Source organism: Ochotona curzoniae, unplaced genomic scaffold (assembly GCF_017591425.1).
Source record: "Ochotona curzoniae isolate NIBS_2020 unplaced genomic scaffold, NIBS_Ocur_1.0 contig_430, whole genome shotgun sequence".
NCBI lineage: Eukaryota > Metazoa > Chordata > Mammalia > Lagomorpha > Ochotonidae > Ochotona > Ochotona curzoniae.
In genome coordinates this window covers 19,804,784-19,818,279 of record NW_024466219.1, presented here as the reverse complement: position 1 = coordinate 19,818,279, position 13,496 = coordinate 19,804,784, and the positions used below count along the sequence as shown (strand labels likewise).

The 13,496-nt window shown below is 46.3% G+C and overlaps 1 protein-coding gene and 1 long non-coding RNA gene across 10 annotated transcripts in view; one reads left to right on the top strand and one right to left on the bottom strand.

Moving 5' to 3' along the window:
* Positions 1-7,389, bottom strand: part of RCOR3 (REST corepressor 3) — a 59,159-nt gene extending 51,770 nt beyond the window's left edge. The window contains exons 1-2 of one of the 8 annotated variants that reach the window (XM_040985620.1): positions 7,095-7,389; positions 6,645-6,701 (exon numbers count right to left, since the gene is read on the bottom strand). In XM_040985620.1, coding sequence (XP_040841554.1) covers positions 6,645-6,701; positions 7,095-7,257 — 220 coding nt within the window. In that variant the 5' untranslated portion in view covers positions 7,258-7,389. Of the gene's footprint in view, positions 1-1,132; positions 2,128-6,644; positions 6,702-7,091 lie in introns of those variants that run through there. The other 7 variants (XM_040985621.1, XM_040985619.1, XM_040985623.1 and 4 more) reach the window with 7 other exon arrangements.
* A 160-nt stretch (positions 7,390-7,549) lies between these two features.
* On the top strand, positions 7,550-11,447 carry LOC121159866. 2 transcript variants are annotated; one of them, XR_005884456.1, is made up of 4 exons: positions 7,550-7,615; positions 8,252-8,382; positions 10,880-11,032; positions 11,421-11,447. It is a non-coding gene; the product is annotated as an uncharacterized LOC121159866 (long non-coding RNA). The 2 variants fall into 2 exon arrangements; XR_005884455.1 differs by lacking the exon at positions 7,550-7,615 and having other exon boundaries at positions 8,022-8,382.
* The last annotated feature ends 2,049 nt before the right edge of the window (positions 11,448-13,496 follow it).

Genomic DNA, 13,496 nt, shown 5'->3' with positions numbered 1-13,496 from the left:
AAAATCATAAATGGGGCCAGTGCTGTGGCATAGTGCATACAGACACCACCTGTGGCATCAGCATCCCATAAGGGCACCAATTTCAGTCCTGGCTACTCCACTTCTGACCCAGCTCCCTGATAATGTGCCTGGGAATGCAGTAAAGGATGGCCAAAGATTTGTAGGCGCCTGAATCCACATGGGAGGCCCAGAAGCTCCTGGCTTCAGACCAGCACAGCTCTGGCCACTGCAGCCATTCAGTTAGATCTCTCGGTGTAACTCCGCCTTTAAATAAGTAAGTCTACTTTAAAATTATTATAAATATTCAACCAAAAAGCAATTCTGTATAGCAAGTAAAACATGAAGCTAAAAATCACTGTATAATTTTACATTTTGCAGTAAGGAAAATCTAAAGCTGGAAAAAAAGATAGACACTATCAAAGGACTTGAAAAACCAAAGCTACAAAATAAAACTTCAAAATTTTATCTTTAATATCATAAAACAGAATTTTTTAAAAATTTGGAAGTTGTTTACCTCAAAACTTACATTCACTGAAGAGACTTTGGAATGTTAGTTTCAGTGAAATAAATCTTTCATTTCTATCCTGTAACATGAAACTTATTCTCTTTTGCACAATGGGTTGAGGCAGTAAGATCTTAAATCCTACTCACAGAACATCTAATGCAACAAATTAGGTCTCAATACTTAGAACATCATGCTTATCAGTTACATGTCGTTCCTTGTATATCACTCTTGTGTTACAGAAATCTGAATTAAAAGGCATCCCCTAATTATGTCTTCCCAATTAAATATTAAATTTTTGTGTATTTCCTCCCAGGAATAACATCAACCACACTTCCCCCAAAATTCTCAGCTTTGTAACTAAGAGCTGATCTGACAGAAACTGGCATCTGAGTTGTGTAGACAAGAGCTCTTCCACTGTGGGGGCCGGAGGGAAGCACTGGGTGTGGGGTGCAATCCTGACAGCAGGGAATGCCTAATTAAGCATTTCAAGGTTCGCTGCCCAACTCTGAACTGAACTCCACTATGTCTGATGATCTGTATGTCATCTAAACTGAAGAAATGACTGACATTGTCCGAAACCGAGGGCGATTTCAGGGTCACGGTTCTGTCACCTGGGAGCTGACTCACCTTGGGTACTCTACTTGAAGGGTCTGTGTCTCAGTTTTCCTCATCTCCAAAAACAGGGATAAGAGAATCCACCTCAAAGAGCTGCTCAAAATCTAAATACTAAACACAGAACCATTATATAGAACTTTAATGTAACTGCTATATGATATGGAAGGCAATTCTTTAAGCTGGGTTCTTTCCTTATTTTAGAAAGGCTTCATCTTCCTGTATCAAAAAACAAATTAAAAAGAGATGAACAGAAATCTCATGGGGCCTTAACTCAAATGACCTCTTTTATCTACCCCCTGAAGATAGTAAATGGCTAAAATGACCTTTTAGTTTTTCTGACCTGATTCATCTCACATAAAAGGAAAAGACAACCTATCTATTAAAAATAAACATCCTCCCTGGGATGAATACAATAGTTTTCCCCTTGCCATTATAAAAAAAATGGACAAAACATATTTAAAGGATATAAACTAAATGGACAATATTTACATTTTTACCTCAAATGGTCTGATATTTTGAAATAATACTGAGACTCAAATCTGACTCACCAACAAAAGAACCGAACCTTAGAAGTATATTAACTTCTGAACAGCTGAGAAACAAAGCAAAACTTAGGCAACAAGTTACTAGATTTTAAAAGGCCACAGTAGGGTGTCAGTTGTGAAAAGGAAATAATTAGTCTTTAATTGTTAAACCATTTAAAAAGCTTAATTCCTATGAAATAATTTATTTAGAAAAATCTGCAGTTGGCAAAGTACATTATAAGATGCTGGTACAAAACTAACAAATAAGAAAAATATATATAATTTGATACACTGCCCTAAGTGAAATGCCTGGCAGATATATAGTAAGCATAGTGTAAGAATAACTGCTGGTGGTTTAAGCTTGTTGGAGACAATTCCTTTCTTCAATTCTTTTTTCTACCCTGGAAGGGTTTCTACTTACCTTCAGATATTTCTATATCAATAGAAAATTCCAAAAATTTCAATAAAAATACGGTACATTTTATATTCTTTTTATTGAAAGTCAGGACTCTGGTGGAGAACATGGAATACATAAAAAAACTTAAATAACTTGAGAATATTAAATTTGCCACCCAGTATTTTTAATTATATGACTTATATTCTAAATCTGAAATCATATAGTTAACAGCAAATTCAAACTAGGAATAGAGAAGACTTTCTTAGAGTCCTGGGCATGACAGCATTCTAGGGGAATTCAGTTCTGATACCTTCAATCTTCCAGGTGATACTGTTCCTATCCTTGTAAGCTATACAGGGTCCACTTTACTCATGGTTTTGCTTTCTGAAGTCCACTATGGCCAGGAAAAATTATATATTAACTGGAAAATTCCTGAAGTAAACAATTCTAAAGTTTTAAACTTCAGACCTTGCTGAGCAGTGTCACGAAGTCTTGTTCCACTGGGGACTCTGTTATCAGACCTTGGAGAACAGCAGTGCCTTGTGTTCAAATAACCCTTCCCAATGGCCCCAAAGCTCAAGCACAGCGATGTTAGCAATTCAGCCATGCCAGAGAGAAGCTATCAGTCAACAAGGAAATATTTTTTGACTTGAGAAAAAATAAAATGTATGCAGGGATGGCTAAGATCTACTGTAGCTACTGCTGTTGATATTTCTGTGTGTAATTTATAAATCAAACTTTATTGTAAGTATGTACACCAGAAAAAAGAAACACTGTGTATATAACATGGTTTGGTCTTATCCACTTTAGGACTGAAATGCATTCTCTTTGGGCATGGGGCACTACGGAATGCTCGCTCTACTTCCACCAGCCCTCTTCACAAACACTTTTCCCTCACTTCAGAAAGCCTTGCCTCTCATCATCCCAATACATGACTCCGAATTTGTAAACCTCCAGGGTTCCAGCCAGGAGGTCACTGCAGTTCACCTCTACCCAGGGCTGAAACCACCAAATGCTAATAAACTATGCATTAATTCAAGCCAGAGAAAATATAGCAACTCGAGGCTTACAGTTACAGCCACACACATGAGGAACAGTATAGAAGTAGAGAAGCAGATCATGGGAAAAAATACTTTTCAAGCACAAAAATGTATTTTGGAAGAGAAAGCTCCATGGGAGAAATGTATGGAAATGATTTCAAAGACAAGACAGAGTGTAAACTTTTGGTCTTTAGGAGATGGCCTGTGTCTCCCAGGTACTAGAACATCACAGTAGTATCTGTATTTAGTTGGCTACATTAGTAAGGGCAAAGTAACTATGTTAAAGTGTTCACATTCTCAATATACCAAAGATCACATTCTTTAGTTATTTAAACTAACAAATAATACAAGGTACATCAAAAAGTTCATGGAAAAATGGAATCGGAAGGTTAAGTTTCTTTTGGTGCTAAAAATGCTTTAAATCAGACCAGTTTTTTTTCTAATCATATCTTCATAGTGTGCATTTTCTACAAACTCACTATTGTATATTATTTTTCACTTCATCTTCTGTCCCTTTTACAAAGAAACTGAGGACTGTAGCGGTCAGGCCATTCTAAGTCACCAGGCCAGGCTGACGTGCAGTCCTGTGAGGTGACTCTTCACCACAACCCCACACAGTCAAGGTCTAGGAGACATTCACAATGCCAGTCAGTAAATGACAAACATATTGCTAGAAGCAATGATGCCTTAATTATGGCAAACTGTCCCTGATCTCCTGACTTCAGAAATTCCAATAAACTCCAATCCTGACATTTTCCAAGGTAATCAGTTGAGCCTTCCATAATTTATGCATTTCATTTCTATTATCACCACCATCATGTCTTCAATAGAAATATCCTCCATAAGGATCTTCTTTTAATTTTTCTCCTGATCATAACAGCATCTAAGAAATTTCTCATCCAAATGACTTGCAGGAATATGGACAGATAATCTCTACAAAGCTCAGCCAAAGTGCTGACACAAGGATGACAAAATGAGGCACAAGAAAGGAAAGCTAAAGCCATTGTTTTCTATCACTAATAAATATTTCTTTTCCACTACTGTCACAAGGCAATGTGTTTTAAATTCTCAGTTACCCACACAGAACTGATGTGAAATAAAAGCTACACAACAACAGTACAACATTTGGAATAAAAGAGCAGCTGTACTAAGCTAAACGGTACAGGGGTTCACTATTTGGAAAAAAGTCTAGTAGCTGATAATCAAGTTACCTAACAAGTCTGACCTACAAAAATATAAAAAGTCTATCTAAGTTTAAGTAGTAACTGGTTTTAGTCATGTCCTTCCACCATTTGGTATGCTTTGGGAGATTATTAAACACAGAGTGAACAAGTGAATTTAAAGAATATTTTTATTCTTATTGTGGTAACAAATATCAATTATAGCCTGACTAGTTAGAGAATCTGACCATTTTAAAAATAGCATTTCCATTCTTTATCCTCTACAAATACACTACTTATTTCATTAAAATGAGCTATGTTTTAAATTTTGAAATATGTTTTATATTTGACTCCGATTATTAAAAGCTGGTCAGGCATGGGTAAGTATTTTGAGACAAAGTAACTCTAAGGCCCCTATCAATCTGCCTGTAACTACCTATGAAGTAAATACATTGTCTAATGGGATCAAGTGTTGTAACCAAGAGGGTGAATCAAGGCCAGTAGGCCCTATGAGCATTGGCTCTTGTCTCGGCCGCTCCACTTCCTATTTAGCGCCCTGCTAGAGACCTGGGAAAAGCACTGGAATATGGCCCAGTACTTGGCCCCTGCCACCACCACAGGAGACCCAGATGAAGGTCTTCTCTTCCTCTGTCTCTGTAACTCTTTCAAATAAATAAAATCTTAAAAAATAAATAAGAGACAGGTATGTCTACAAAATCAGGAAAAAGTCCTGGTTTCTGAGTTCTAACGTGGAAGTAATTTTATCAACACGCCCCAAAAGCGTGCACGGTACTCAGCGAGAATCAGGTGATAATTATCATCAGGATCATTATTTGTAGTGATGAAATTCAATCTTTCCCGAAAAACTGCCACACGCTCATTCATTCCTGATTCAAACTCCACGAAATACTACCTACAGATAGGAAAACTGAGGCTCCGGGAAGGCCAGAAGCGAGCTCAGAGTGCAAAAATAAAAGAGCTTGGGAATGGAATCTGGCCTATCTTAGAGCCAAAGTGTTCTTTCTGAATGTCAAGCTCAACCCTGAGGCAGGACAGATAATGTGGAAGTGCCGCTCGCCTAGCAGCTACATCAGTAAAGAAAATGAGTTTCACAGAACATGTAAAAAGTATCTGAGGCCCAGCGGGACACAGGGCTAGCTTCCATCCACGCATATTCATAGGCATGTCACTTGCAGGGCAGCCCGAATCCGGAATGCTTCCCTGCAACATGGTTCCTTCTGCTCCCAAGGACTAGCTGCTACATTCACAAACTCTTTAGCAGAACTCTGCAGCTGCCTTAATGTGGAGAGCAGAAGCCCGAACAGTCATCTACACCCTAACCATTACATAAGCAAGCTGTGCCCCACCCCGAACAAATGCCGAGTGGCAAGCGCCCCCCCACCCCATTAAAATCTGACAGTGAATTGAAGGATCCTGCAGACACACTGTCTTCAAGAGGGGTCACTGGAGAAAAAAAGAAAAAAAAACTGTCCACTGAAAGGAAAAGGCGGGGGGCCTTTCAAAGCCCGTCTGTCCACAGCCTGAACCGAGCAGGGTGGTCTGGGCCAGGGAGGAGGAAGCGCGCCGCTCCGAGAGGCTCCAGCAAGGGCGCCTCCATATGCGGGAACTCTCGCCCAATCCCTGCGCAGCCTGCGATCCCGTGACCGCCGGGGGAGCCTGTTTGGAGAAAAGTAGACAGGGAACCCGCAAGCTGGCTTGGCAGAGGCCGCTGGAACCTGGCTGCTCCGGGAGAAAATGTCTCCTTGGCAGCCGCGGCCACTGTCCTGTGGCCTCACTACCCGGGGCGGGCGAGGCGCGCCGCCCCGCGTCTGCCCCGCCGGTCCCCACCCCTTCTGCACAGCGCCCACATTGCGCCAGGGATGCCACCGCTGCCGAAGCCACCCCACCCGGGCAAGAAGGAAAAGGAGAGGAGCCCTGGGTCCGCGCGTGGGGCGGCTTCTGTGGCCATGGACATCTTAAGGTCCATCCGCACACAGCCCACACAGCCTTCTCCTGCAGCCCTCGGCCCCCTCCCCCCTCCCGCAGCCAATCCTCCCCGCCCTGGCCTCGGACCCCCGACCCTACACGGCAGGTCGCCTCCCTCCACTCTCCCCGCTCCGGGCTCGGGATGGAGGTGGCGGTGCAGACAGGCGATGCCACCGGCGGGCAAGTGGCCTCCAAAGGAAACCATGTTAACCTTGCAAAGCACACATCTGCCCACACGCCCTGTGTCACAGCCCGGCCAAGCCTGACAGCCTTCCCGGCCAGAGATGCATGCCCAAGCCCGGCCCCCGTTCCCCCGTCCCAGCCCCACTCCACGGACACCCCGACCCAGCTCAGACAGGGAGGGGTGAGGGGAGGGGGGGGAAGGAGACAGGAATTTGCTTAAGCAAATGTATCTACCTGGATCAAATTCAGGGATCCGAGCTTGGTATTCAGCCCCGACTCTCATCCCAACATCTGCAAAGCAATGCCAAAAATATATATATAAAAAAGGAAAAAGGAAGGGAGGAGATTTAAAAAAAAAAAGGCACACTTAATAAAAAATAAAAATCGCAGGAGGGAAGAGAAGAAGGAGCGGCGGGCGGATGGGAGAGATACTAACTCCGGGCGCTCCAGGAGGTGGCAGCGGTGGGGGCGGGGAGCGGGGTGGGGGGAGGCGCGGAGGGCTGGGCGCGGGCGAGGGGCGGGGGTCGCGGGGGTTGCTGCTGCACTGCACCGGGAGTTCGCGGCTACCGCAGCGCCCGGGCTCCGAGGGGAGGGAGGGCGCGAGCGCGGCGCGGGGAGGGGGCTGGGGGAGGGGTGGAGGGAGGGGGGCAGGCGGGCTGGCGGGGAGGAGTTCGAGGCTACCACCGTGCTCGTCGTCGCTGCTGCAGCCGCTCTCGGGCTCCGAGTAGTGCAGCCCGCCGTTAGTGGCCGAGGCGCCGCCACCGCCGCCCGCCGGGCTCTTGGCGCTGCCGTTGGCCGACCGGTTCTTCCCCAGTAACTCGGGCCCTTTCTCCATCATGCCGGGCATGGCAGAGCAGGGGAGAGGGGAGCGGGGGAGGGGGGTCACTGAGGGGCAGAGGTAGGCGTCAGGGTGAAGGGGGCGAGGGCTCGCGAGCGCGGGCGGGAGGGAGAGGAGGAGGAGACGGCGGCGGCGAAGGAGGAGGAGGAGGAGGGTGTTAATATGGAGCCGCCATGACCGCCCCGGTCCGGCGGTAGCGCAGTCGCCTCACAACAACCCGCCCGGGCCCCGCCCCTCTCCCCTCCTCCCTGCGCCGCCGCCGCCGCCCGCCCCGCGCAGTCCCGGGCGCCCCCCGCGGCCGCGCCGCGCTCTACGCCGCCGCCGCCGGGATCACTCCGCCCCGCAGGGAGGTTCCGGCCGCCGGGAGGTGGGGAGGCGGCGGCTGAGGGGACTGAGGGGGCGGCGGGCCGAGGGGGAGGGCCGGGGAAGCCCGGCTCGCCGCCTGCCCCGAGCGCGTCTGCCATGGCCTCCGCGGCGGGGGCCCGGGCGGCCTGCCTGCCTGCCTGCCTGCCTGCCTGCCTGCCTGCCTAGGGGGCCCCGGGGGCTGCGGGACTCTTTGCCCGCGCCGGGCGGAAGCAACGCGGGCAGCCTGGAGCAGGGAGAGCCCTTGGCCACCCGGGCGCCGAGTCGGGGCACGTGGGGGCTGCGGGCGCGGCTGCAGGGCTCGGGTGGCCTGCCCGGGCTTGGGCGGCGCGCGGCTCTCCGTCAGGCGCTGCGGCAGCCCGGCTGCGTGGAGCTGGGTGCGCGCAGCCCGCAGGGGCGGTCGACGGGGTTCTGAGGGCCAGAGCAGGAAACGCGGCCCTGATACCCTGGGCGTTTCTGCCCCAGGGTCCCGGGGCACACACGCCTTCTTCCTCTTCTCCCACCTTCCTTTCCTTCCCTTTTCTCGCTGCCTTGGAGCCTGTGGCTCTTCTCGGAGTGCGTGGCCCGCCCGGCAGACAGCGGTGCTGACCCGGAGGCCACGGGCGATCAGCTCCCGAGATGCTTTACTGAATTGCTTTAGGACTCAAGGAACTGGGGGCTGCATTTATTTATTCCGGATTTTGTCTGGCCTTGAGGGGTGATTGAAGCTCTCCTGCGTGAGGACGAAACCAGAGAGGCAAACAGTGGAAATGGAGCATCCTCCCTGCCCAGGTGCAAGAATTGTCTGGTCCTGGAGGTGGAGATGAGCTGTCACAGCTTGATGTGGTTTTGTAAAATATGGGCTTCTTACAACTTCCATTCTGTTTCTCCACAAATAATCTTATTATTTTAATTCAATCTAGTTTTTCTGCAAGGAAATGAATAGCCAGTTCCTTCCACATTAGGTTTTCCATTGTAAATGAATACGTTGGGTAAGCCTTTATTATTTATTCTGATTGGAGAAGCAGATTTACAGGGAGTAGAAGAGACAGAACTTCCATCTGCTGGTTCACTCCCCAGAGGCCACAATGGCCAGAGCTGAGTTAATCCGAAACCAGGAATCAGGAGCTGCTTCAGAGTGTCCCACTTGGATGCAGAGTCCCAAGATTTTGGGCTGTCCTGAACTGCTTTCCCAGGCCATAATAGGCAGGGAATTCGAAGGGAAGTGGAACAGCCAGGACATGAACTGGTGTCCATATGAGATGCCAGCACTTGCAGGTGGGGGATTAACCAGCCCCCTGGGTAAGTTTTTTTTTTTTTTTTTAAGATTTATTTGATAGGCCTGAGATGGATCTCAAGTGGATCTCCTAAAGGGGTGGCAGGGGCTCAAGTGCCTACGCCATCTTTTGCTGCTTTCCCAGGCACACTGCCAGGGAACTGCAGTGGAAGTGGAATAGCCATGGTGAGAACCTGGATGTTGGATGCCAGCATTGCTACTGGCAGCTTAACATGCTATGCCACAATGCTGGCTGTGGTCATTTGTTTTTCATACACAAGCTTCTAATTAGCATAATTCAGCTTCTCTGGTCCTTGACATAAAAATCAGATCCTGAACTGAGGAAATTCATCAAGGTAAATTTATTTCTAGGGCCACTGCTGTGGCACAGTAAGCTGTTTTCAACTTTGGCAACACGATCCTGTGTGAGTGCCAATTTTGTGTCTGAGCTGCTCTGTTTCCCATCCAACTTCCCGATGATGGCCTGGAAAACAGCTGAGAATGACCTAAGTTCTTGGGACCCTGTATCCAGATAAAATACAGGCGGAGGCTCCTAGCTGCTGTCTTCACATTGGCTCAGCTCTGGCTGTTGAGGCCATTTGGGTAGTCAATGAGGATGGAAGATTCATTCTCTTTCTCCCCTTCCCTGTCTCTCATTCTCTCTGTAGCTCTGCCTTTCAAATAAAAAATAAATCTTAAAAATTTTTTTTTCCTTCACTGAAGTGTCCCAACCAACCTACTTTCTTTTTTCTTTTTTTAAGATTTATTTATTTTTATTGGGAAGTCAGATATACAGAGAGGAGAGGCAGAGAGGAAGATCTTATATCCGATGATTCACTTCCCAAGTGACTGCAATGGCCAGAGCTGAACTGATCTGAATCCAGAAGCTGGAGCTTCTTCCAGGTCTCCCACGCGGGTGCAGGGTCCTAAGGCTTTAGGCATCCTCAGCTGATTTTCCAGGCCACAAGCAGGGAGCTGGAAGGGAAACGGGGCTACTGGGATTAGAACCGGCGCCATATGGGATCCTGGTGTATTCAAGGCGAGGACTTTAAGCTGTTACAGCGCTGGGTCTCACCAACACACTTTCTAATGATCCAACTTGACAACAACTGCCCATTGTCATTTCTACAAAAAGAAATCTGCTCCACAGATCAGGAAGGAAAACATTGTAAAGATTCAGGGACTTTTGTTACTTGTTTCTATATTGTCTTTTTTCTTTTATAAGACCTTAAAGGTCTTATAAAAAGTGTGGAGATGGGAGTGGAGGGACTTTAAGGGGTGCAGTATAGGTCTCTTAAAATTTTGTCTGTTTGAAAGGCAGAGTTACAGAAAGGGAGACAGAATCCTCCATCTTCTGATTCGCTCTCCCAAGTAACCACAACAGCCAGGGCTGGGCCAGGCTGAAGCCAGGAGCTCCATGCAGGTCTCCCACGTGGGTATGGGCGTGGGCGGCTAAGCGCTTAGGGCGGCTAAGCCTCTGCTGCTGCTGTTCTCAGGCCATTACCAGGGGCCTGGATTGGAAGCGAAGTTGCTGGATATGAACCAGTGCATATGTATATGATGCTGGAGCCCCAGGCAGCAGCTTTATCCACTATGCAACAAGACTGGCCCCAAAGTACAGCTTAAAGGAAAAAAAAAACACTTTAAAAAAGGCTTCTGTTTTGCTTCTGAAGGAAGTTCCTGAAGCTGGCCTGGCTCTGAAGAATGAGCCTTAGGTGGTTTTCCAATGGGTAAGAAGGACATCAGAGAGGTCTAAGCAGACACTCTTGGGAGTGCCTTTCTCTGAGGAGGGAGAGAGGAAGCAGGCAAGGGAAAGCTTCAAGAAAGACTAAGAAGCAACATCAGGTGATGCAGTCACAAGAAGGGGTTAAGAAAAAGCTTTTGAAATGTTACCTAGAAGGATGCTGTTTTGAATGTGGGTGTTTTTGTTTACTGTATTAGCAACAGTTTTTTTTTTTGTGGGGTTTTTTGCATTTTCATCACTTTATTTATTTTTCTTTCCTTGCCTTCTAGCCACCAAATTTCCATCACATTTTAAATAAGGAACAAAGAATTCTTTCTCCTAGTTACCAAGTCAAAAGATACAAGAAGATATAATTCAATATTGTACTACAGATTGCAGAAATTGTAAAAAAAAAAAGGCCAGGAAAAAATATATAAGGATTGGTAAGAAATAAATCCCGGAGGTGGGGGAGGGCATGATGGTACAATTGGCTAATCAATCCTCTGCCTGCAAACACAAGCACTCATATAGGCACGGGTTCATGTCCGTAATTGTAATTGTCACATAAAGTTCAAGTAATCTACAGACTGTTAGTACATTCAATAAGTTGTTATATATAGTAAGTATATAAAAATCAAGTTTTTTGTTTTTGTATATTAGCCTTAAATAATTAGAATATGAGTTTCTAGAAAAGTGATGCCATATACAAAATGCATTAACACTAAGCTCTGGGGCCAGCCTGGTGCCTCAGTAGGCTAATTCTCCACCTACAAGTGCCAGAAACTCATATGGGCATTGGTTCATATCCCAGCTGCTCCACTTGCCTCCCAGCTCCCTGCTGTGGCCTGGGAGAGCAGCTGAGAGTGATACAAAGCCTTGGAACCCTGCACCTGCATGGGAGACCCGAAGAAGCTCCTAGACCCTAGCTTTGGATCAACTTAGCTCTGGCTGTTGTGGCAACTTAGGGAGTGAACCAGTGGATGGAAGATTGCTGTGTCATCTTCTCTCTGTAAATCTGCCTTTCCAATAACAATAGATAATTGTTAAAAACAACAAATAGCATCAAGCTCTTAATGTTGTTCATTTTCTCTGGTTGCTACGGCACATTACTGTAAAGTGGACAATTAGGCATGAATGACTGGGGAGTGGCTGTGAGCCCCTGCGCCAGAAGAGAATCCAGGGATCCTGTCATGTGCCAGGCCCCATCTGAGACTGCTCATTGGTTTAACTTACATGTGATCCTAGCCCGGGCAGTGCTGCCAGTACTGCCCAGGGCCTTGGACCTGGAGCCTCTAGGGTGACTGGGCCTACCAGCCCTTAGCCTTACCCCTGCCAATCTCACCCATCAACCAGGTGTTATGGGTTCCAAAATGCTGCCAGCCTGCCTTGCTGGGTGGACTCTGCCTACCTGTATATTTTCTCCAGTCTTCAAGCCTAACTGGAAAAGTCTAGTTTGCAGCCAGCAGCACAAGGAGCTCAAAGGAATGCAATTTGCAGCTGACACAGCAGGTTAAGCCACCTTCTCAAAGCCAGGCATCCCATGTCAGATTAATATACTCAAGTCCCTCTAGCTCTGCTTCCAAAGCAATTCTTTGCTTAATGTGCCTACAGAGGAAGCAAAAGATGGTCCAAGCACTTGGGTAATCGGGATGGAAAATGGTCTCTTAGCTACAACCTGGTCCGTGGCCATTCTAGGAGCGAATCAGTGCATGGGAGACTTCTGTCTCTGTTTGTCTTTCAAATAAATAAACAGATCTTGTTTTTTAATAATCACCACGTGCCAGTTATAAACGTAGCAATCATTGCAAGTCAGTGCCCCTTCATGTTTTAGGGATGTAAGTCCCAATCCACAGAGAAAGGTTGCCATGTTTTTTTCTTTTTTCCCAACTGACCCCTTCTCCCTTGGGACAGCCTTCCCTTTACTCTCCTTGCAGGAGGCCCTGTGCTCTTTTCAAGGCCTTTTCTTCCTTTGCAATGTGTTATTATAATAAACTTTTCCTTTATTACCCTTAACTTTCATCTCTCTAAACTGTAATTTATTACTCCATCAGAGGAAAGGAATCAGGGCGAGCCAGCCACTGCTGGTGACATTACCACAGCCAGTGTTTTCCATCCCAGTTCCAAAGGCCCCGGTCTGATGGTCAAGGAGTCCGTGAGGTTGTGCACCCTCCAGAGGTTGTTCCTGCCCTTTGCCACTTCCTGCTGTCTCCTGGCACTTTTTTGGCTTGAAGCTGCATCACTTTGGCGTGTTTCTCATTGCCTGCCCTTCAACCAGTCTCCAGGAAGGATAACCCAAAGACATTTAGATCCACCTAGATAATCCAGGATTATTTTCTGTCTCAGGATCCTTTTATCTGCAAAGACCCCTTTTCCAAATAAGGTAGCCTTTGGAAGTTCTAAGGATTAAGACCTGTTAACTGTGGTAGTATGACTCAGCCTACTGCACCTAGGAATACATTTTATAAAATATGCATAAGAATTCAGTAGCGAAAGTACTCATGGATTGGAAGATTGAATATCATACAGATAGTTCTATCCAAAGTAATATGTAATTTAATCGAAATTACAATCACAATGGGCTTCTTGTGGGTGTTGACTAATTTTGAAAATCACATGGAAATCAAAAAGGTCAATGGAAGTCCAGTCTGTAAGAACAAAGCTGGAGGATTTATCTTGCCAGATACTATTTTAAAAGCTGCGGAGATTATTTCATCATGATAGTGTCATAAAAAAAGTATATAATGAAACTGATTAGAGTTCCCAAGCAGATACTTATGTGGATGTTTTGTTTACACATGAGGGACACTGTTGCAATGTGGACAAAAATGGATGTTGCAATATGTGGTGTTAGGGCAATGAAATATCCATGTTGGGAAAAAGGCTTTGATCCCTACTATAGCAAAACAT